The 22,820-nt window shown below is 43.9% G+C and overlaps 1 protein-coding gene across 1 annotated transcript; it reads right to left on the reverse strand.

The window, feature by feature from the left end:
- Nucleotides 1–764: 764 nt before the first annotated feature.
- Nucleotides 765–21,474, reverse strand: mxd4 (MAX dimerization protein 4). The gene is made up of 6 exons (XM_061058596.1): nt 21,254–21,474; nt 20,539–20,638; nt 16,697–16,726; nt 4,417–4,531; nt 2,967–3,129; nt 765–1,349 (listed from the first exon to the last, which is right to left on the reverse strand). The coding sequence occupies exons 1-6, from the start codon at nt 21,315–21,317 to the stop codon at nt 1,189–1,191; spliced, it is 633 nt and encodes a 210-aa protein (XP_060914579.1). The 5' UTR covers nt 21,318–21,474; the 3' UTR covers nt 765–1,188.
- Between the last annotated feature and the right edge of the window lie 1,346 nt (nt 21,475–22,820).

Genomic DNA, 22,820 nt, shown 5'->3' on the forward strand with positions numbered 1-22,820 from the left:
ATTAAACAAATTTTCTTGCTGTCTTCTCTTTTTGCAAAAAATAAAGCCAGAGCCAGCAGTCAATAGCTTAGCGTAGCACAAAGGCTAGAAATGGTTATGACAGCTAGCCTGTCTCTGTCCCAACAGTTAAAATCAGCTCGTCAGTCTCTGTAAAGCACCTAAAGTCATTCAGTAAAAGAAAACACACATTTAATCCTTTAAGTTAAAGAAATTACAAGTTGTTGTTTTTTTTTAAGGGTTTTTTGTTACGAGAAGATGTGACTTCAGTACCCTGTTTAAACAATCACTTGGCAAGTTCTACACGTCGGTTTTTTATACAGATAAATTAAAAATGACATAATACGTGTTGGCTAAGTGCTGATGGGAATATTTGTTTCAAAACTTTGAGCACAAGAAGGCTAGCTGCTTCCTTTTGTATATACTGTAGCTTTGCACCACACTAAGCTATCTGCTGCTAGCTCCGGCTTCATATCGAACACACAGATATTTCCCTTATAGCACACAGGTGGATGAATATTTTCCCCTAAATGTTTAACTGTTCCTCTAATTCATATCGTTTTTCTGCAGTTGAACATTTGAGGGAACATCTTCAGGGCCACACTGTGTGAATCTTATGGCGTAGAGGGAAGATACTGTGTGATGTTAAAAATCTTTCAAGGTTAAGAGTGAAACTTATTTTAGGAGTTTTTCCCCCCTTTAACACTCATAGTCATTCTCTCTCTCGCACACACACACACACACACACACACACACACACACACACACAAATCCTGATTAAGAGGTCAAAGCTGAACACCACACCACAAATGTCCCCTTTAAAAACCACATATTCTGCTGTGCTCTCTCTGAGCCGGCTGCAACACTAGGTCGGGGGTTGTGAGGGCAGTGGGAAGGCAGGGCGCGTGAGGAGGGGCAGGTTCAGGCAGGATACAGTAGGGTGAGGTAGGGTCAGTGGGGTGGGGGGGGGGGGGGGGGGGGGTGGGGTCATGAAGGCTCGAGTGGCATTTCTGCCCTGTGTGCTTCCTTGGAAAGCTGGGACCAGGGAAGTAGACACAGGCTGAGGGTGTACCCCTGTTATAGACTGGTCTCTAGGTAGTAGGCGGCCTCAGCTTTGAGCAAATGGTCGGGGGAAAGTTGGGAAGCATGGGGGAAGTACGCTGGTTGGTAGAAGGATGGCCGTGTGGCGTCTTAACAGTGGTGCGGCTGCAGTCTGTGGGAATGTGTGGCTGTGTAGCTGGTGTCGCTGGAGCTGCTCTGCAGGCTGTAGTGGTCCTCCTCCTCGCCGTCGCTGATGCTGTCCACGCTGTCCGCCTCCAGGGGAGTGAACTCAATGCCCTCTATGTCCACCTCTGCACGCAAAAAGAAAATACATAAGGTTAAATCGGTCCTGCTGGAAATAAAGTAGAAGAGAGGGGGAAACTGTTTATTAGCATCAGACCGTGGGGGAATATTTATTAGGTCGTGTGCTGCTGTGTCTGTGGATTAAACCAGGATTTAGGCTGCCATTAACTCCGGGCTAACAGACGGATCTTTGTGCTCACACAGCTTATCCCCCATTCATTGATAAACAACTGCATGTGTGTTTACCTCATCCTGGATTAGTAACTGTCCTAACCTGGCACTGCACAGGAGTCTGTGACTGGTGAGCAACAGATTGCACCTTTGAGCTCGACAAGAACTCGATCGTCTCACATTTTTTCCAAAGCCAGAGAAAGTGTTGAGAACGGCTTAAAGAATGTAAAAGATAAAATGAAATAATGTGTTTATGTGGTGAAATGGACTACATCTCTGATACGGTGCAATGTTAAAACCTGCAATAAAGTTGTAAATGTAAGCAATAAGTTCAGCCCAGAGCCAGACCAGTATAGCTGATATTGGCCTATACTGTAACAGATATATACGTAAATATTTTGTTTGGTCCAGCAGAGTGCGCTCCACCTTCACGCGTCACAATACTTTCTGCACTTTCTGCAGCACATATCGAGGCATTACAGCCGATCGGCAGTGACGTGCAGGGGAAGTGTTTCTTGATGAACAAAGATGTCACATTTTCTTTCGTAAACTATCAGGGAAGCAGACTTCTGAGTGCCGTAGCATGGTTTTATATATATATATATATATATATATATATATATATATGATGCAGAAATTCATGTAGAAAAGTTATATTTTCATTCCCACTCTTTGCTCGATCTGTAATTGAAACATTTCTCCTCTAAAATCTGTATCAGCCTCAAATATCCAAAATCAGCCGGGTTCTAATTTAAATCCTGCTGACTGTCTCACTTCCTGGCAGTTACATGATAAAGTAATGAGGCTGGGGTTTCAACATAGCTGCATTCAAATGGAAGTCGCAGTATTAGGCATCAGTAATGCCCCCAGAACCTCACAGACACCAGATAAATATTTGTTGTTTATGTCATTTTGACACTCCTATGACCCTCGACTTAAAAAATCTCCCAGCATCAGTGGCCGAAGAGGAAAAGTAGATTCACTTTTCAGCAAACTGAGGTGTTAACCTTTGACTGCAAACAGGACTGGGACTTAACTTGGATCAGCTTTTTTCACCTGGATCACTGTGAGGCTCAGAGTTTATCAGCATCAGGAATGCAAACAGCTCTGAGAGGGTTTCTTTCAGGATGAAATCACTAATAGTGATGAGTTGAGCACTTGTTTGCAAACAGATAAGGCTTCAGAATGTGAGTGTCATCCTCGGCCTGGGCACGCCCTGATGGGTTTTGTTTTGCATTAAATTTGGAGGTGATCTACATTTGATTTACATTATTGTCTTGGTCACATTACCTCTGAACCACAACAACGCCCGGCACTGTCCACATGATACCATCAAGCTTTCCATTGCAAACTGAGGAGAACTTGTAAGTGGCTGACAGGGAAACTTTGAACTTCCCAGAAATTCCTTGTTTGGGACAAAAAGATTGATCAAAGTGCTGCTGGTTTCAGCGTACCTTGCTCAGAGTCGGTGGAGATGGTGGAGCCCATGCTGTCGGTGCGAATGCGTTCAACTGATCCAGACACAGAGAGCTGCTCAAGGCGGCGTTTGAGGTAGCGGTGCTCTCTCTGTAGCTGCTCCTTCACATTTAAAGCCTTCCTGTCCTGCTCCTCCAGCTTCTGCACAGACACACACACACATATGACAAAAACAATCAGTCAGTGATGATGTTTGATGCAACCAACATCACCATCTGCACCCTCCATTTTACCCATAGATGTTTGTACTGTATCCTCTTCTTTATTATTTCTGCCATAATAAACAGCTCCCCTTTTAGGTCATTATGGGAAATGTCTGTTTGGTCTATTGTTATGGCCTTCTTAATAGGTTTTGAGCCTGATTGAAACATGAATCTAAACCTGGCTGTAAGGGAACAGAAAAGTAGATATAAAAACCTTGTGACCTTTTGGGGACTCTGTAGAAGAAGCCCAAAATTGAACCTCATTTAAACTATTTTTGACACTCGTTAAATGTTGCACAAGTTTATAAATGGAAGAAGAGAAGGCGAAACAACGGCAAAATAGTCCAACAAAATGAAAGCTACCCGTCAGACACAAGTTTAGACTGCAATAAGGAAGTGGCCAGGTGACTCTAAGAGGCGTATTAACACAACCTCTTTTAACACTGGATGTGGGATTACAGTTTGCACTTATCTGCACATTAACTTTTTGTCAGTGGTGAATCTGCCCAAAGTGTTCCCTCATGATGTGAGAAAACATGACACAGTTGTCGAGAATCATCTGCGTTTGTTTGAGAACAGAGGATGTGCGTGATAAACAGGAAATGAAGGGTTAAAACTCGCATACGTCTGGACTTTCCACAAAACCACACTGTTGCTGCTGGTAAACAGCACGATCAGCACAGCATGTCTCCTAAAGTCGACTTTTTACGTGATCTATTCATCCTCTAAAGTGGCCATTGTCATCTGCAGGCACAGATGTGTGAGAGTCTCTCTGTCGCTAGCTGTTTCATGCTTTGAATATCTTACACAGAGTGTGTGCAAACTGCAGCAGTTAATGAGCCGGAAAGAAGAAGTAACAGAACTATCCATAAATCAGCCACAAAATGTCCCGTGTATTCCACTTTGTTGACTCAATTGTCCCTTTTTTTTCCCTTTCTGTCTACTTTTGGTCTCTTAGTATTACTAATGGGGTGTTGTAAGCCTGTTTTGGGCTGGGCATAGTGTTAGGGCATGACACAATAATCAGATAAAATCAATCTATCATTGATGTGAATTTTAATCATGTTGGGGGATAAAATATGCCTGGGGGAAAAAGTCATTCAGAAAGCCATATCATTTACAATATCAGAGCCCACAGTGATGTCTTGACACGACTTTTAAATGTCAGAAATGTTGTGTCAATAGCAAAATAATCAGCAATTCCTCAATCCTCAATTTTGGGTACCTTGATGTGCATCTTGGCCCTTTTCAGCAGGCTCAGTGTGGTGTGTCTTGTGCTGTCGGGACCTAAAGGCACCAGCTTCTTCAGCTGCTCCAGGTACAGCCGTAGTTTGGCACGTCTGAAAACACACACAAGCCACAGAAGAGGGGGGCGAGTCAGCAGACATCCACATTCAGCATCAATAATAATGATAGGAGCTTGTGAAACATATTATATCAAAGTCAAACAGCGTGAGTTGATGCTTATGGCAAAACATTGACATCTCTTCGCCTCAAATATAGTCATTTTACCGCTAATCTACATGCGACAATCAAAGAGCCGTATCTTGGAGACTATCTCCCCCTTCAGGCTGTTCTTCCCTGTGTGACCTTTGGGTTTGAATTGACAGTAACATACTTGCACTGCAGCAACGGGAACGACTACCACTAATGTTTGAGGATTGTTCTTTAGTGCAACACACTGACCTCATTATTACAAAACTGTCTGGTGGAGCGTCATCTTTGTTTATCTTTGCTTGTCTGTAACACAATGGAAACCCTACTGAGAAAGAGTTCAGAGACGCGCAGTCACTGGGTGCTCAAATCATTATTGGCCAAAACGACAGCCCGGAGAAGTTTGAACTCAAGGTTGAACTTAAGACGCACACTGTGTCCCTGGAAAACCCTTCATCACTGCCAAAGCCCTGCAGGCCAACAACCCTGGATCCACGAGTAAACAGCTCCCTGGATGCAGAACTCTGACGTCGAATTCAGAGACACAGAAGCCAAAGACAAACTCTGACTTTGAGAGGATACTGTACATGGTGTCAAAGGACTGATTTGATTCAGAAAAAAATTTAAACAGCCGATTCCCAACCCCTGTCTGTCCTTGGTCCATTCACATTCGTTCATAAAGGCCTTTCAATCGTCCATTAGTCAAGCTTGTCCATGAACCGTTTCTTTGTTCTTAGCTCGCCTTCCCCCCCTTTTTTCTCCCGTTCATTTGGCTAACTCTGTCTGAACGGTAAACAAACTCCAACAATGCGAGGTCTCCATTGGCCATCGCTGAGACCACAATCAACCTAATCAGAGAAATGAAGCTCTCGAGGGCCGGCTCACAGGAGGACACAACAAGTACACTCTCTCTCTCTCTCTCTTTCTTTTGCTCTACACACATACACTCTGTCATTCCCTATTTCTTTTTCAGGAAGGGCGTCGCCTCTGTTTTTCCCATGGAGTAAGACCCCCTCACCAGCCCCCCTATGTTTCATTTAGAGGTCTGCCTGTGACCACCCTCAGGGCATCAAGACTGTCTTGCAAACTTAACAAAAAAATCCCAAACTCTAAGTGATATCTCTTTTAATTGTTAAGATTTGACTTAACCTGTAAAAAAAAAATGCACCAGATTAAAAAAAAAAAAAGAAACACTTAAAAAAGATCAGCAAAAGTGTCCTCAAACACCTCTACCTCTCTACAGGTGCATACAGGCGTTCCCAGAAAAGGGCGTGTGAAAGTGCTCTCGTTCTTTTATTTACCCCCCCTCCCCCCCCATCCAATGAAACCCCTCCACCCCTGCTCCACCCTGCCAACACCAACACACCCAGGTCCCACTGGAAAACAAGTGTCTTCTAAGGACAGGGGCGGGGGCCCACCTTCAACCTGCCCCAGTCGAGCCACATGAAGCACTTGGAGTGCCGCCAGGGGAAGCAGGCAGGAAGGAGCTGGGGGTCTGCAGCAGACGGGGGGGAGATTACTTTTTTTTTTTTTTTTTTTTAGACACAGAGTCCAGGCTTGGGGATGACTTTCTCTGGGGTTGAAAAAGGGCTTCTTTGAGTGCAGTGTGCTCAGCTGCACTAGGCAGTGCTCCACACACACCATCCAAAGGGTAACTTGAGCCAATGGGCAACCATCTTGCCCTCCCAGCTCCCCCCTCTTTCCCCTCTCCCACTCTCTTGTAATGAAAAAAAAAAACAAGGCGTTCCCCATATACTCTCCCTGACAACCCCCCTTCCCCCACAAGAAAACTTTTCACTGACTTGCTCATGTCAGGCCCCACCTGCATGCTCACCACATATTTTACCTGGCATGCAGAAGGCAGAAATGTGCACTTCCACCATTTCTTTTACCACATAAAAATAACATCAATGTCTGCACTGTTTGCCTCTCGAGCCTTAAGAAACACCTCCTGTTTTTATTTCATCTTCAATAACAAGCAGATAAGCGGCCCCCCTCGACAAATATGGTGACCTGGAGGCAAACCTTACTTTTCTGAACTTACACTAAAGATAAACCTTTCCAATCATACAGTATCTGAAATATATATTATTTCTAACAGCCGTTAAAGTGAGAGAAATCATTTGACAGTGTTTAAATAATCAACCAATAATACAAAAGATCCAAAGAGTTGCTGGTTACTTTTAAAAGTGAAAATTCTGCAAAAACTACAGTCAAAAAAAATCCAAAACAACATTTCTGGCACATCTTTCCACCTAAATCCGAACTGTGCAGGTGTAATTTTTTCTAGTTTGACTCTTTAACATTTGTCGAAGTTTATGAAATTCTCTTCATCTTGAGTCGTGCATTTCTCCCGTCTCTTTCCAAGAAAAAAAAAACAAAAAAAAACTCTTAAGTTTGTGATGCATCAACAAGACAGGACCAGGATAAACCTTGCAGCTTTGCCCCTCCCAGCAGCCACATGCTCTCCTGCCACAAGACACACTCACTATTTTACTTTTAGAGCGCAGAGTCGATCTGCAGCCGGGTTAGGACCCTCCCTCACTCACGTTTTGTTATTTCTAAGCCAAGCCCTTGTCACGCAATGTTTATCAGATTGCCTGCAACAGCCATGCAAAGTGTGGCACCACACGAGTGTTGTGTCCACGACGGAGAGCAGACAGTTTGCACCGCCGGGCCCACGTGTTCCTGAATCACATTAAACGTTCCAATTTGTCTGGGTTGGAAATTAGTCTTTGATGTCCCGGTCATGAAGAGCGGCACAGTGTGAGACTTTTTGGTGGTGTCACATACGAGTTTTGTTTCAGAGTTTTTTTTTTTTCATCAACTTAAAGCATGAGTCCAAATCTCAGGGTTTTCATGCAGGATGGACCCAAAACTCATTGGATATGTTTTCTGGAGCTTCTTCCTGAAAAGTTAGCGTTTTAAATGTGCCTCTTTTCTTGTGTCAAAGCTGCATTTGACTTTGCAAGAAAGAGACTCGCTAAAGCTGCACCAACAATTCAGCCTGAAGTTTCCCTTCAGGTGAGGGTTTGATAGTAAATCTCAAATTGGATTTGCTGTCTGTGGGGACCCGATCACCTGACAGTTCTCACGTGCAGAGTACCACGGGATGATTTGTGTCTGATCTGCGGCCTTCCTTCCCCCTCCTCTTCCCTCGACGTCGGTGCCAAAACAAAGCCAAGGAAGAAAGGCAGAGGTGGGGAAGGGGGAGGGGAGGGGAGGGGGGAGAAAAAGGGAACTTCTGCTCAGAAAGCTGCTGAAACTAGAGCAAGCTTTTTTAAACTGCTGACTTGTGCTCCGAGGTTACCGGGTACACGTCAGGCCTTTCTCACAGCTGCGAGTGCTCACACTTTGAAGGAGAACAAGCGGTTAACGTTTTGTTTCGCAGCTTGAGTCGGTGTATCTGCGGCAGCTTGATGGGCGCAAATAGAGCACATTTATGTATGCAGCACCAAAGCAAAGTTTTCACAGTGTCCACATAATGGTTTTGCACACAGTGTCCCAGTGACAGTGACGTCCCAGGGGACTCTGTGATTGGAGATCTGTCGTTGCACAAAGAGCTGCACGGCCTGAGAAGGCGAGCCAGTGCAAACAACAAGCCCTCACCCCTCACTCACTGCACTGTTTAATGAGCTCGCTGCAGCCCGGCGCATTCCTCAGCCCGTACGCGCAGGACCAAGCGGCCAGTCTGGCAGGGAGCCAAAGCCGCCGAGCTGAGTTCAGAGGTCGCCAGAAACACCGCTGCAGTGTTTCCTCTGGCTGCCAGAGCTGACTCAGTTTGTCCCCCCGTTGGGTTTAAAGAAAAAGAAAATGCACTCGATGGCAGGCCTCGAGTGTTTTGACTTCAAGCCCACAAGACATCAGCGGGAAAGATTCACAGCCTGGTCTGCTCGGCTTTATAAGCAGGCATGAGATGAGATAATTGACCCTAAAAAAATGATTATATTATATATTATATTATAAAGAAGTAAGTATAAGCATCAAGTTTACAGCTTCAATGTGTAAAGCACAACCAATATCACTTTGCTAACATTGCTGTGTTGGCCAAAGAGTGTCATTTGTACTTTACATCCAAATAAAATGAATGTAGCTCAATCAGGAAGCATTCTGGGTAATAATATAATAAAAGGTTTATTGCCAGTTTGTCTAAAGCCTCTATAAAAGTTGTAATAAACCAGGATTGGACTTTAAGTTTATTTCCTTTTGATTCGTTTGTCCTTTTCTAACAACCATTTTATAAGTTCAAAACCTTATTTTGTACCAAATTTCTTTCATTTAAAGCCTAATTCTGTTTTTTTTTTAAACTTTTGAGTCGCTTACAAATACTTTTTCAAAGCGAAAAACTCTATGCGTCTGGCTCCCTTGTTTACAGCCGGCTCTGTCATGTGAAGTGAAAGCAGCGCTGCGTCGTGTGAGTGAGTGTGGGTCAGCACGTTGAGCTGGTGGAATTTTGGGGGTTGCCAGTGAAGTGGCTCCACATCTGGCTGGCAGGTTCCCGGGGAGGACGAGGCAGATGGAGGAGGGACTGCAGAGGTGGTGAAGGACCCTTCCCAGGGGCCAGCCGGCAAACAAACACACACACACACACACACACACACACACACACAAACACACACACGTTGGGCCTTTCAGCAGCCCCTCATCAGTCTCTCTGTCACCCTCCTGCCCTGCCCTGAACATGTTTACAATAAGCAGAGATCTGATGCCCAGTTTCACATGAGCGAGCGCTGACGCAGCTCATGTGAAACTGGCAGAGTGGTTCACCACGTAGTCTAGCGACAGCGGCACAGGGGGACGTGTGGGTCGTTTGATCACGCTGATCTGAAATGTCAATCACAAGGGTTTATCTGTATTTGTCATGGAGGTTGCCACGCCCGCCCTCTGTGACCTGACAAATGCAAGGCGAGACACTCAAATACAAGTCCCCCCCCCCATAAACAGGCTCTCCTGACGGCAGGAATATGGAGCTGGCTCTCACATGACTCTGCTCTCTCACACGCGAGCAGCAAAACAACCACTACACCAGCATAACAAGAGGGAGTCGCCTGGTTTCTTCACCGCTCGCAGGATTACAAACAAGAACGAGCAGCGCATGCTTTACTGCTGATTAGAACATAGGAAACTGCAGAATTAGGCACGTTGTTGTTCACTCGTTGTTGTAGTAGTATTTCCTCAAAAAGACACTTCCACTGGGCGTGCTCGGGAATGCCTAGCAATTAGATTCATTTGATTTTTTTTTTTTCATGTACTGAAACAGTCCCCGTGTGTGAGCACGGATCATTACAAAATCTCTTCCTCACCACAGCCAGCTCACACACACAAAAACAGATGTCAAGTAGAAGTTAAAGAGCAGAGCGTGTGAGCAAACACAGTGTGGGGGGTGGGGTCAGGCTAAAGAAATGTCTCCCTATGCATCTCTGAATCACTTCAACACAATGTCAAATGACAGACCTGGACATTAATTGCTTTCCGCTGCGTGCATTTGCAGTACGTCTGCAAATGTTGGACTAGCAGAGACAAGTTGAGCCAGCTCAATAAACACATTCCCCTGACACGGGGAGGTTTTATAATGAATCCCTGTCAATGTTTAACACACAGGAATCTGGTGATATGAGAGACACATCCAGCTGCACTAAAATGCAGTTCGGTTGTTTACTTCTGTAGGGAGGTTGCAGTTGATTGGGGGGGGGGGGGGGGGGGGGGCAATTTGAGGATCTGGGCCAACCGAAGAGGCCGAAAAGATGAAAATCAGAGTTGTTGTGAGATACATACGAGAAAAAGGAGACTACCTTCCACACTAAAAAAATGCCACACAAGTCATACATAGGCCTAAATAGGTAACTAACAGCTCTCAAATAATGCCAAATAATTAAATAATTAAACTATCAATAATCAAATAAATCTCCCTGCGTAAACAGCTGCATGCAGCAGTGTGCATGGATGCAGCTGCAGAGCCTCCTGCTCGGCCTGCCCCTTCTTTGACACACGCTCTCCCCCGAAACAGCCTCTCTTACTTAACTCTACATTCCAGCGTATGTGTGCATACTCTGCTGACCTGAATTTCAAGCTGCTAGCTTCACACACACCCAGAGAGCAGCCACGTCCTACTCTGCCTTCCCCCTTTGGCAGTGCTCGAGAACGTCTCAGCGTCCTTCTCTTCCTCGGGGGCCTCCAGCGCCAGACTTTGAACACTTTGCCCCCTTCTTCTCTAAACTCTCCGCCCCCCCCCCCTTTTTTAAAAAAAAACATATTTTGTTAATTGTTTTTCCCTTGCCATTAAAAACCCGCCCCCAAAGCCATGCATGCACCTTGTTAAAGTGCATCCATCACTGCTGTTTTTTTATGAGCATCAGCTGCTCAGCGGTGAGTTCACTGACACAGAAAGGTGGTGCATCCTGCAGCAGAGACACCTGAGAGGGAGCAGGGAACAATGAAATGTAGGTCTACAGTGGTCGCATTCACACACTGAAGAATCTCTTGGTGTCAGAGTACAACCAAAAAAAAAAAAAAAAAGCCAGTGCATCAACACAGTCGTCCAAAGATAGTACACATGCGAGCCTTTCTGTAACAGCAGCCAGACGTGACCTGAGCAAGTTTCTCAAGGCTCGGTGACCTCAGTGTGCGGAAAATTCCACATGTGACCTCTGCTCTGGACCTCCAGCTGTAGCCGCTTTCTTATTCTTTGTACACGTTCAGACTCTGAAAAGTAACAACCAGGCCTGTCCTGTGGCTGTACGTCCACTGACTGCAGCAAATGTGGAATAATCTGGACAAACCCAGTCTGTCCTGAGGTTTACAAGAGATGATAGAAACGTGTCAGCTGTCTGATTGCACCGAAAGAAATATCCTTTATATGTATCAGGTTGCGTTACATCATGGCCGGAAGCTTAGTGGCAATACAGTTGTAATAGGTTTGCGGGTTTGTGCGTCATGCTGACTTAAAATGAAAACTTGGTCAATTTAACTACTAGATAAGCAACATACAGACATTCCTTTTTAAACTTTATTTTTATTATGATAATTGTCACTAAAGTAAGTTTCCACAACAATAACTTCATCATAACGTCTCCTTGTGCATTATCATTAGTAACTAAGATGAAACAATATGCAGGCTGACTGACGAAAGTGTTCTTGATATGTAATTAGCACGAGTCATTTTTTTATTAAATCGTAACAAATGCTCATCGTTCCAGCTCCACAGTCGCTAGAATTGTCTGCGCTTGTCTATCAAATGTGATCGTGAATTCATGTATTGTTGTTTTGAACTTGTGGTGTAGGTTTGAAACGTCACCCTGGGATACATCGAGGACTACTTTATACTTTCAGAGCAAATGATAAAATAATCATGAGTCCAATGTTATTGACAAAAGTCATTCGATTCAGACAAACGAGTTCCATCTAGCACACCTACAGCACGCCCAGATCGAGAAAATATGCGCTGCGACAAATTCCTCCACGGTCTGAACCTCCCTTAATGATCCCACTCAATTACTGTGGGTTATTAGCTGCCCGTGCAAACCTGATGACTGATGACTGTGTCACCACACACACATGAGGAATGTAACAGACAGTGTGTGCCATGTGAGGAAGTAAAAGCTCAAAAGTCATGCGCAATCTTAAGACTGTATGAATGCCACATCTGCAATAATTCTGATTTGTTTACCAAAGTTGCCTGTAAGTGGTAATCATAATATTTGACTCATTAGGCATTTTCAATAGCACGATGTGGACTTAACATGACCTTAACTTGACGTGTTCACAGACGCTGTGCAGTTTATAATCTGCATGAAAATGCAGATTGACAGGATGAACAGGCCTATCAAACCCTGGCTGTTCTCCACATGAACTAAAGAAGATTTATACCTCAAAAGCAGACAGGCGGGCGGGCGCAGAGGAGTCCAGACAGGAGGACCAGTACAAGATAAAGGCTCACTGAGAGCTCTGCATTTCTCCTCCTTACTGCCTCAGGTTTCTGCTGACTCAAGATTTTTTTTTGATGTCAAAAAAGGAGGCCAGAGTAAGGAGGAATAGAGAGGGCAAAAGAAAAAAACAGATGTGGTTACTAGAGAAAGAAAAGAGGGGGACGAGGAGAAGAGGGTAAGGAGGTGAAGTAACAGAGCAGGGGAATGAGGGCTCCACCTCCCACCGACACACACTGCCATAACTCAAATAGCTCAGTCCGGCTTACACACACACACACACACACACACACACACACACAACAGGAGCTTCACTCAGAGGGGAAAGAGGTCCTCAAAGCTAAATAAGTCATTCATCACAGCTGGGAGTAGAAGACACAGGGAGAGTAAATTTAATTAGAAAGAAGATTAGAGCTTGACAGAGTGAGTGCCTGCTCCTGTGTCCATGACATGCATGTACATTTAAAGTCAGGTTCAGTAGATGGCAGACACTCCCCGCCCTACACTATAAGACAATCCTGTTTGTAGAATTCAATCTGCAAACTTTGAGCATCACTGAGTGAGAAACGAAAGCGAGAGCGCAGGAGAGACACGGTGTGTCTGCAGAGGTTAAAAATAGAGCTGCAAATCCTTTTTTCAACTGATGTGGCACAAACATACCAGAGAGCTGGCTTTACAAGACCAGAGTCAGATTTCCTGTAAACAGGTGATGTGTGGGAAAAACAAAACGTATGTCGGTTTTTCGCGATTCTCGAGAAGGAAACAAAGTCATCATAGGCGTGATTGAGAGCGGTTGTAGTCAGAAATGGGAAGGAAGCTGTGCCAGCGGGGACCAACCGCGCGGCACTTACTTTGGTTTCACACGTCAAGCTGATGCTCAGTCTGCTGTGCCAATGCAATGACGAGGACAAACACATAAATACAACAAACAAAAAAAAAGCAGCGGAGTCATCATCGACAGGGTCTATACGGAGCTGCGGCGGCTGCAATCGGGCTGCAGCAGATAAGCAGGTCAAGTCAGGACAGACGAGCTGCTGGCAAACGCTGCTGGTAAACACCCAGACGTCTCTCTCTGATAACACAGGACACATATATATGCAGTGCGGCTGCCAAGGCAGCGGGCGGTTTCACGAGGGGACACCTAACATGCAAAGGATCCACAACAAGGGACACATTTGAGCCTAGATTTGGCCAGCTAGCTGGTATTAAAACAAAACATGTTTTTGCCATATTTGTCTGAAAAAGCGGGGATTGAAAAAAAAAACTCATAGCCCTATCAAAACCAAGGTAGTACTACCTGTTCCTGAACATCTGAACTACACACAGACATTGTATGGACACTTATGGAATGCCCTAAAAGACATGTGTGTGTGCTGTTGTGGGCGGCAGTAGCTCAGTCTGTAGGGACTTGGGTTGGGAATCGGAAGGTCGCCGGTTCAGGTCCCGGCACGGACCAAGTCCGGAAATTGGTCTGGTAGCTGGAGAGGTGCCAGGCCACTTCCTGAGCACTGCCGAGGTGCCCTTGAGCAAGGCACCTAACCCCCCCCCCACAAGCTCAGGAGCGCCCGCCGTAGGGCAGCCCCCTCACTCTGAGACCTCTCCATTAGTGCATGTCCACAGGATCCTGTTTGTGCATGTGTGTGTATTTCAGTTCATGTTTGTGTAGCATGTTTACTAGACAGAGTGTAAAAACAAATTTCCCCTCGCGGGATCAATAAAGTATAAATTCTTCTTCTTCTTACTGAACATTGGACTGTACAATGTTATCTCATTAACTGACATGAAGAAGTTTCAAACAATGTTGGTACTCCTGCAGAATATGAAGTAAAATAGAGACATTTGCTCTCCGCCCTGCTAACATTAATAAACCCACGATTTGACTATTCACAACAAAGTCGATGCTTTCCGCTCAAGCCAAACATTAATCAGTCACCTTGTCTACCACGTGAACATAAGAGCACAAGGATGGCTCTGTGCTGCGCCAGCGTGAACCAAACACACCGACACATGACCAAACAAAGACAGTGAGTCAGGCCTCAGACAGCAGCAACTCCCTGCAGCGGCGTTACAGGGCGTGAGGGGAGGTCCGGCCTCTATGAAGCGATACCGGGATTGCTGGAGATTAGACAGGGCCGTCGCGTAAAAAAAAGAAATGCTAACGAAATGCTGCTCACACACTCTGTGAGAACAGGTCGAGCAGGACAGCTGCTGCAGACTTCAGGTTTTCTTATGAATCAGCAACAGAAAGACAGAGATCATGTGAGGAGACTGACAATGCTGGATCCACTGTGTTAAAAAGGCATCCAGGCAGGACTGGAGCTCATCTAAAGAATGCATTCTGATACTCTCTTTTGTCTTTGAACATTTTACAAAACACCTCAACCAAAGAAAAAAACACTGAGTATCTGTGATAGGAGGGAGAAAACCTGCAATCATCCTAACACTTGAGAAGCTGTTACCAGCAAGCATCTTCCAATAAATGACTTCAAAGAACATCGATATGGCTGTCCATTCATTCTCAGTTGACAAATCAATAATTTAAGCCCTTAATACTCAAGTTGCACAACTCTGCTGTACTGTAAATGTGCCAAACCCTGAAGTCAAAGTTTAGACCCTTAACACCTGTACATGGGAGTAATGAGCATGTAATTTACGGCCGCAGGTCCAGACAGGATGTTGCAATGGATCACAATAATACCTCGACGCTACAGGGCTATCATTACTATTATCAAGGTAGAAAAATGTTTCAGGAAAAACACTGGCGGATAAAACGAAAAGTATTGATAGAGAATCTGCACTCCAAAAACTCAAATGAGTGTTTTTTTTTTTCTTCTTTCTTGTCAGAAATATCTCATTACACTTATCATAATCGATTGTATGAAGTGAAAATGTAGCTTGTTTAGTGTCTTGTTATGAGATGTTCTTCTTGAGATGGTTATGATGTTTGATTTTTCTGTAGTTTAAAAATAATTGCACGTATTTAAGCCATGTACGTGACCATGTGATGACAAAATAAGTAAAGGAAGTGACATATTTCGTCATGACAGTCATGACTCTGCGTTTAAAGATAAAAATTTTTAAAAAAAATAAGAAGAAATTTGCGGTCGTAGTGATGACACATGAAGTGCGTAAACTGATTATGAAAACCTTTACTGGTAAATCTGTTGGTGTGCCTGGACGTCACTCTGACCACACCCGGCACCGGACATGAGGTAACTTTTGAGTGTCTCAACACCTGCAGTGTAATCAGCCGAGGTCGTTCGCTGCGTCTCGGGTCAGAGGAGGAATATGCCTGCACTTGTTTCTCTCTCCGCACTGCACACGCAGCCATTACTCACTCCCTCCCAGACATGTGACTGGCAAACCCCGGTCCCTCACCGTGGGTGACAGTGTGTGTCATGCATATGCAGCCTTGGAAAAAAAAAAAAAAGACACACGCCTTTCCCAACGTCTGCTCACATGCTAATGGTCACATCAGCTGTTTCCAAAAGATCCTCTGTGCGGGCAGTGCTTTAAGAATCAGCTTCAGATGACTTTGAAGCAACAACAAGAACTTAACCCTTAAGCATCTTCTTTTTTTTCTTTTTTTCTTACAAGAAGCCTCCATCGGATCTGTGAAGTTTCTTCCCGAGTTGGTTAAAAAAGCGAAAACAGACATTTGCTGGCACATCACCCAAAAGCTGTTTCCAAAAAAGAAGGAAAAGAAATGCCATGTTTTTTGTGAGCTTGAGTGTGATGCATGTGAGTTTGTTTGTGTGTCTTTGTGCCATCTGTGGGCCTCTCAGTTTGGACAAATGACAAGCGAGTACCAGATTTTACCCCGCCTCTGCTCACAGCGTCAGTCTGGGCAGGATTATCACATTACTGACAGGGTTCCCTCTCCATACATGGTAACGACTTTCAAAGCGTGAAATGGAGAGACGGATTTAATCGATGCGAGGCTGTGCTTTATGAAATCACACTATCGTCCTTTTTCAGACACAAGGAATTTAGTTGATCAAATCTCTTTGAAGATGACCTACTGAGAGGAGAGAAATCTGACGCGTTCCTTCACTTCAGTAATGTAAGGGGCTGAATAAAGAGACGTGCGTGTAAACAGGACGAACGTGAGCGATGCAGTGGGTCAAAGAGTTTCAGCTGGCGCCTTACCTGTGTTTCTCCAGCTCATTGTGCGACGATCTGAAAGGGTAAACAGAGAGAAGACGAAGGATGAGTGTCAGTGATGCAAGTCGCTAACATACTGTCAAAATACGAGACAAAAACATCAGCTCGCATGACATGAGAGACGGGATGCAAGTAGTGAATAAGCCCCAGGTGAGAGGCTTTGTTAGAAAAAGTTCAGATCTAAAGCTGACAGCAAGAAGTTTGAAAGAAAGAAGCAGTGCAGACATCAAAGAACGTCTTTGATTCTTCCTTGCTTTTTTCTTTCTTTCTTCCTCGTGTGGCCTTATGTTTTTTTTATGCCGTAGCACAAAGTTGTAACACTCCAAGACACAAGCAATATCTGCTGCACATTTATTCTAAAATGTATCGTATTTAAGGACAAAAAAGGTCTTGATCACACATTCAGGAAATAGACATTCACGACAAGTGCGCAAGAATGAAGTCTAGTTTTCCATGTCTGTGTGACATCTGTCAGAGAGTGTGCAGTAGAGGGCAAAACTGACCCTGAAATAGAGCAGGATATGTGGCCCTTAGAAACACCCCCCCCCCCCCCCCCCCTTCCCTTTCCCCTGCCCGCTCTAACACATACAAACAGCATGCACACACTGCTGTTGTTGTTGTTGCACGCTGACTGAAAAGCAGCGTGCACGCGGAATTAAAAAAAACACACTCAGACGTCTGGCGGCCTGGTGGCCACTGCAGAATTCCTCAGCGTGTGGGCTATTACGAGAAGAGCCCAGCTATCTTGGTGTGCATCGAGGGCAGAGCAGCCCGTCTGAAACAGGCCCTCTGTTCATGAGACCGTCATGGATACCACGGCAATAAAAACAAAAACAGCAACGACAAAGGGCCAGACTGACAACAAGCCTTTTCAGATTCTTTTTTTTTTTTTTTTTCCTTCCCCCCGCTGCTTGAGAGCCCTTGTGCTGCCGTTAGCAGTGGTTCCCACAGCTGTGCCGAGGAGGAGGCCAGGGCATCTGCACCGAAAATGGTTACAGTGGTACTGGGATGATTTGGCGGCCGCACAAAAATCAACCCGGAAGCAGCACAGAGTGTCGCACAGGTGCTAACAACCTGATTCAAATGGCAGCCAACGGATGAGGTGTTGCTATTCAAACCTGATCATAATTGGGAAAAACCTGCCAGACAAAGCACAGGGCACGACCAGGAAATCATCCAGCAGACTGCAGAGGGAAGGGAATGCTCACGGACCCGTAATAAGAGCAGGTTAACACACACACCTTTACCTATTATGTAAAAGAATGGTGTGGCATGCAAAGGAGGCTGTGAGACGCTTGTCATAAACTTGGCCCTGTTGATCAAAGGTCTTTACATTAGCCTCATATCACCCTTTTAATTGACTGCCAGGGCTTATCCTCAGAGCACATTGTGAGCGTGTCACTACAATCACAGGAGGGAATTCAGTGACACAAAAGAGGGGTTTTTCTTCTCATCTGAGCTATTTTTATATTTAATTTCATACCTAGAATAACAGGGAGGCGAAGCAGGAAAACTCTTACCAATAATCTTCCAGGTTTCCCTCTTTTCTTTTTTTTTTTTTTTTTTGGAAACATGTTGATCTAACAACAGCCTCCAAGTTTCAAAAGTAAACTCCACCAGGGTTTCGTCTCACTGTGTGCAGAAATAGACGGCCATGTGTTTTGGTTTTTTTTCACACGCCCGAACGTTACACACGGCAGCAAAACATGTTATCCATTTTTATTTGTGGATTTGAATACGATATCAAACGCTATAACTTCTATTTATCAGTCAAACAAAGTAAAGCACTGTGCCTTTTTTTTTTTTTTTTTTTTTTTAACAAACAGCCAGCCTCTGTTGAAGTTAAAATACGGCTTTTGGGTTCAAGCATGTAAGATGTTTTTACTTCCCTCCCCCCGGCATCCTGTTGATGCTTCATGAAAAAAAAAAAAAAAAAAAGAGTCAGTGTGAGAGTTGGGGGCGAGCATAAAGGGAATTGGGGAATTTGCCCACAGTGCAGTCACGAGAAAAAGGAGGGAAAAGCAGGTGTGGTGCACGGAGCCTGGTGGTGGTGGTGTTTGTCACCGTGTGTAAGTGTCTGTTTTAGCCACCACACCCACCTGCCACATCCCCACACACACCCTCTCTCTCTCTCACACACACACACACACACACACACATATACGTTTAAATAACTGTGAGTCCGTCAAAGAAAGGAATGTGGACAAGGTCGTTTCTTTTCCATTTCCGTCTAAAACGACGAGTCTTATTTACTAGCCTCTACGCTGTAGAAAGAAGTGCGATTACCAAAGATAGATTATACAACTGGATAACATGCTGTACGTGCACTGACGTAACATTCAGACTTACTACTGAGGAAACGGTGCTCACTGAGCTTCCCTAAACTAATATTAGCCAACAGGAAATTTTAGCTTTTTTTTTTTTCATCAGATCTTGATGTAAAAGTGCTGTTGGGAATGAAACTCGCATAAGGGCGGATATGTGGTGCAAAGCTTCACTGTTAAACACTCTTAGTACAGAACACAGGTAGTTAAGAGAGTTCGTTTTTTTTAACAAACCCCACAAGCATTTCATTTGATTGTAGCCCAGGGCCTAGCATGTAAAGAATCAGGGTCACATGATGTCAGAGAAAAAGGGATTCTTGACGAGGGACCCTCTTTCATACCATCACAGTGGAGGTCTACAAGGTGTGAACAACTTGTAAACTAAGCTTTAAATTAATGAAAAGTGCTGAAATCCTGGATGTTTTTGAATTCATGGTTGCTTGGTTCATGGTAATTTAGATGTCCTATCTGGGCTCTTTATTTGAACTTTTATCAGACATGGACTTTTATCAAAAATGAAAACTGTGTAGAAAAAAAAAATGTTAAGCAGATGAATTAATGAAGAAAATAACATATAAAAGCAGCTCTGTTTTTGGCCTCTTGCTGAACTGTTTCATAACCGTACAGATAAGAGATTGCCTACGTGTAAACATGCTGGCGTTTAAATGGCCTTTTAATAAGTTAGCTGGCTCATGATGGACGTCAAACCGAAACTGAAACTTAAATCGATTTACTACTGTTCTTGTGTAGTGTACGTCTGAGTCATTTTATGGTCATAATTACAGCTGTATACATATATAACCTGAGGACCTTGACAGCATATAAATGTGGTCGGTGTCAGGAGGAACACGTCTTAATTAGAGTTTGATGAGGAGAGAATGAAACTCAGAATCGATTTGCCATCAGAAACTCTGACTCAGACAAAAACATTTAAAAAAAAAAAAAAAAAAAAAAAAACAGGAGAAAGAGAGGCGGGGTGACTTTTAACAAGAGGGGGACCCCTCAAAGAATGACGTTCACTTTCATGCAACACCAATCACACTTACATTACACACACACACACACACACACACACAAAATACATGAAAATTAGGCATTTGAAAAGGTTTGCATTGGTGACAACAGTCAATTATGAGACAGGGTGCAGAAGCGTGAGGTTACAGGCATGTTGGGTGTGTGTGTGTTTTTTTTCTCTCTCAGCATGGGGAGGGTTTTAGGTGTGTGTGTGTGTGTGTGTGTGTGTGTGTGTGTGAGAAACAGAGAGGGAGAGGGGGCAGCAGCAGAGTTGACAGTGTACGCGTGGCAGTGTTTATTGGAAAGACCAAAACAGAGAGAGAGAGAGAGAGAGAGAGAGAGAGAGAGAGCCCAGCCCAGGCAGCAGAGATGGCAGCGTGCATGATAACAGCTCTCTCCCCCCCCCCCCACACCCCCCCTCTCCACTGTGTGCGTGTCCGTGTTTGTTTTTGTGACAAACCTTCACAAAGACAAGGGTCGCATATTTACCTATTGTTCTGAGCTTTTCTGGAGATTGGCGATGCTTTCGTTTTCTTTCTGGAAAAGTCGTCACTGTACGGTAAAACGGAGGCATAACCGTGTTCTGCCCCTTTTTCAAAAAAAAAAAAAAAAAGAAAACAAAAACACACAATGAATGTATGATTTTTCACTAGACTGTCCAGTGAAACACTTAGATAAAATAGTGAAACATAAAAATTATGTGGAGGCGAACATGTCATCAAGAGAGAAGGAAACGTGATCGATCATGTAACACATCTATTGTGCACTGCATTAGCCTTCAGCAGTGTCTAATATTTAGACAAACAATACTGCAGAACAATTCACCATTATCTGTCATTACGATATTGGCTCATATTTTCAATGTCACTCTTGTTTACTCATTTCCGAAGAGCTGACACACAACCACACTTCACTGTGAGTGGCCGATATAACACACATGCCCTGTATAAGACATGCAACTACACAGTTCATAAACAAATAACATACTTTAAAGTGTTTGAATACATTGCATTTAAGATAATAGTTCCAGTTTGTAGGCTACCCATCGACTGGTCCCATTGTCTGTGAAGTGACATCATACCTGCACTATGGCAGGACACGTTACAACTTCACATTTTGACAGAATAAGACAGCCACCACCCAATACACACAATCATAATTATTCTACACATCTTGTCAACTTGTCAATGTAGCTTGAAAATACCTCTGTCTTTTCTTTCCAAGTACTCTGCAGCCTCCAGCAAAATTAAAAGAGAATTAAGTTCCATCTTGTTGTCGTCCTGTTGTAAAAAAAAAAAAAAATAGATGTAATCTATAACACAAATGTACAAGTCATTAGATAATGGAATGGAGATTTCTAAAGTGTTCAGGGCGATGTATTTGCGTCGCTATATTCAGTTCTTAGTCTGGCTGACTCCAAACTACAGTATCAACAGCACCTAACTAAAACTCAGAGAAGCGAGTGAAGATTTGTCCAATCAGAGACGTCTGGAGGCGGGACGCCGCGCATGTCTTAGCCTATGAACAGGGGTTATCTGCGGAGGGGTGATTTTATTGGCTTGAAGTAGCAAAAGTCATCAGGTACATGCCCTAGCAACAGACCGAGCTCCCCGCCCTCCCGTGGCCGATTGGTTTGACACGAATACAAGCGGCGTCTGATTGGCTGAGACGAAATCTGGGCGTGGGTCAGAGTTGAACTTGGGGTGTTGTTTCGGCTACCAAATTTGTTAACTTCTGTGAAGTCTGCTTTTTAATTTGGACCGTGAAGTAAACAAAGTCCAAACACAATGCAGCCGTCAAAGCTTTTTATATAGGCTATGATAGCTGTTATTTAAGAATGTGATACAGAGGAACTACCCACAGAGCTTATGTTTTTATGTTCATATCCTGTCCAAGTCATTATGAAAGTCTTTTATGGGGCTGCAGAAACTGGATTAGTTTATGATGCCTGAAAGTATAAAATGATTTGCAGTGTTTCAGGTGTACATTTCTGGTACACTTTGCTATATTTATCTTGCATTTGACAGACACAGAAAGGGAAACTATCTAGCTGTTTATCAGTTTACCAACAGAAAATGAATGTAGACTAAACAATGTAATAATTTATTAATGATTCAAAACATTAAAAAAAAAAAAAAATGTTGTTTGTGATTCCAGCATGTTTTGGCATTCTGCTGTGCAGATAAATCGGTCAACTTATGGCCTTTTTTCAGCACATTCTGGTTTATGCTCACGCAGTTGTATGTCTTTTTAAAATTATTTTAAAATAAACTTAATGCCATCGGATCCATCACTTAGGCTTGACTAAAGTCAATGTCATGTGACTTGAGTCGACATTAGGTCCTTCTCTGTCCTAGTGCTTCATCATAATCAGGCCTATAATGTTGTTTAAGTCTCGGATCCCATATGTGCTTGCAGCTGAATTGTGGTTATGAAGTGTCACTTTGCAACAGCAATAATCAGTTGTGAATTTCTGAACAGGAGTGCTGCGGAGTATGAACGTGGTTCGGTGTGCATTGGCAGGCAGCTGATATTTCACGAAGCCAGATGTTTGTGCCTGTGATTGTTGGAGTCTTTCTGAAGAAATTGCAACCGCGGGGAAGTGACTTTTAGTGTGAATGATGAGGAAAAGGCCCCTGAAGACTGGAGCCGCAAACATTGTTTTTGTTGTACGATACTGGTAGTAAGTGTCAGTCAGGATCCCACTGCACACAATTTATCATAGATTGCAAGAGTTCAGACAGCATATATTGTTGGTTCAATCTGTTGCT

Source organism: Labrus mixtus, chromosome 2 (assembly GCF_963584025.1).
Source record: "Labrus mixtus chromosome 2, fLabMix1.1, whole genome shotgun sequence".
NCBI lineage: Eukaryota > Metazoa > Chordata > Actinopteri > Labriformes > Labridae > Labrus > Labrus mixtus.

What these genes read in the sequence shown, in the direction of transcription:
- mxd4 (XM_061058596.1), bottom strand. Translation starts at nt 21,317, where the DNA reads ATGGAACTTAATTCTCTTTTAATTTTGCTGGAGGCTGCAGAGTACTTG. An exon ending in AGAAAAGCTCAGAACAATAG is followed by an intron (nt 16,727 to 20,538) that starts GTAAATATGCGA and finishes TTACCCTTTCAG; the next exon opens with ATCGTCGCACAATGAGCTGG. An exon ending in AATGAGCTGGAGAAACACAG is followed by an intron (nt 4,532 to 16,696) that starts GTAAGGCGCCAG and finishes GTGTGTTTTCAG; the next exon opens with ACGTGCCAAACTACGGCTGT.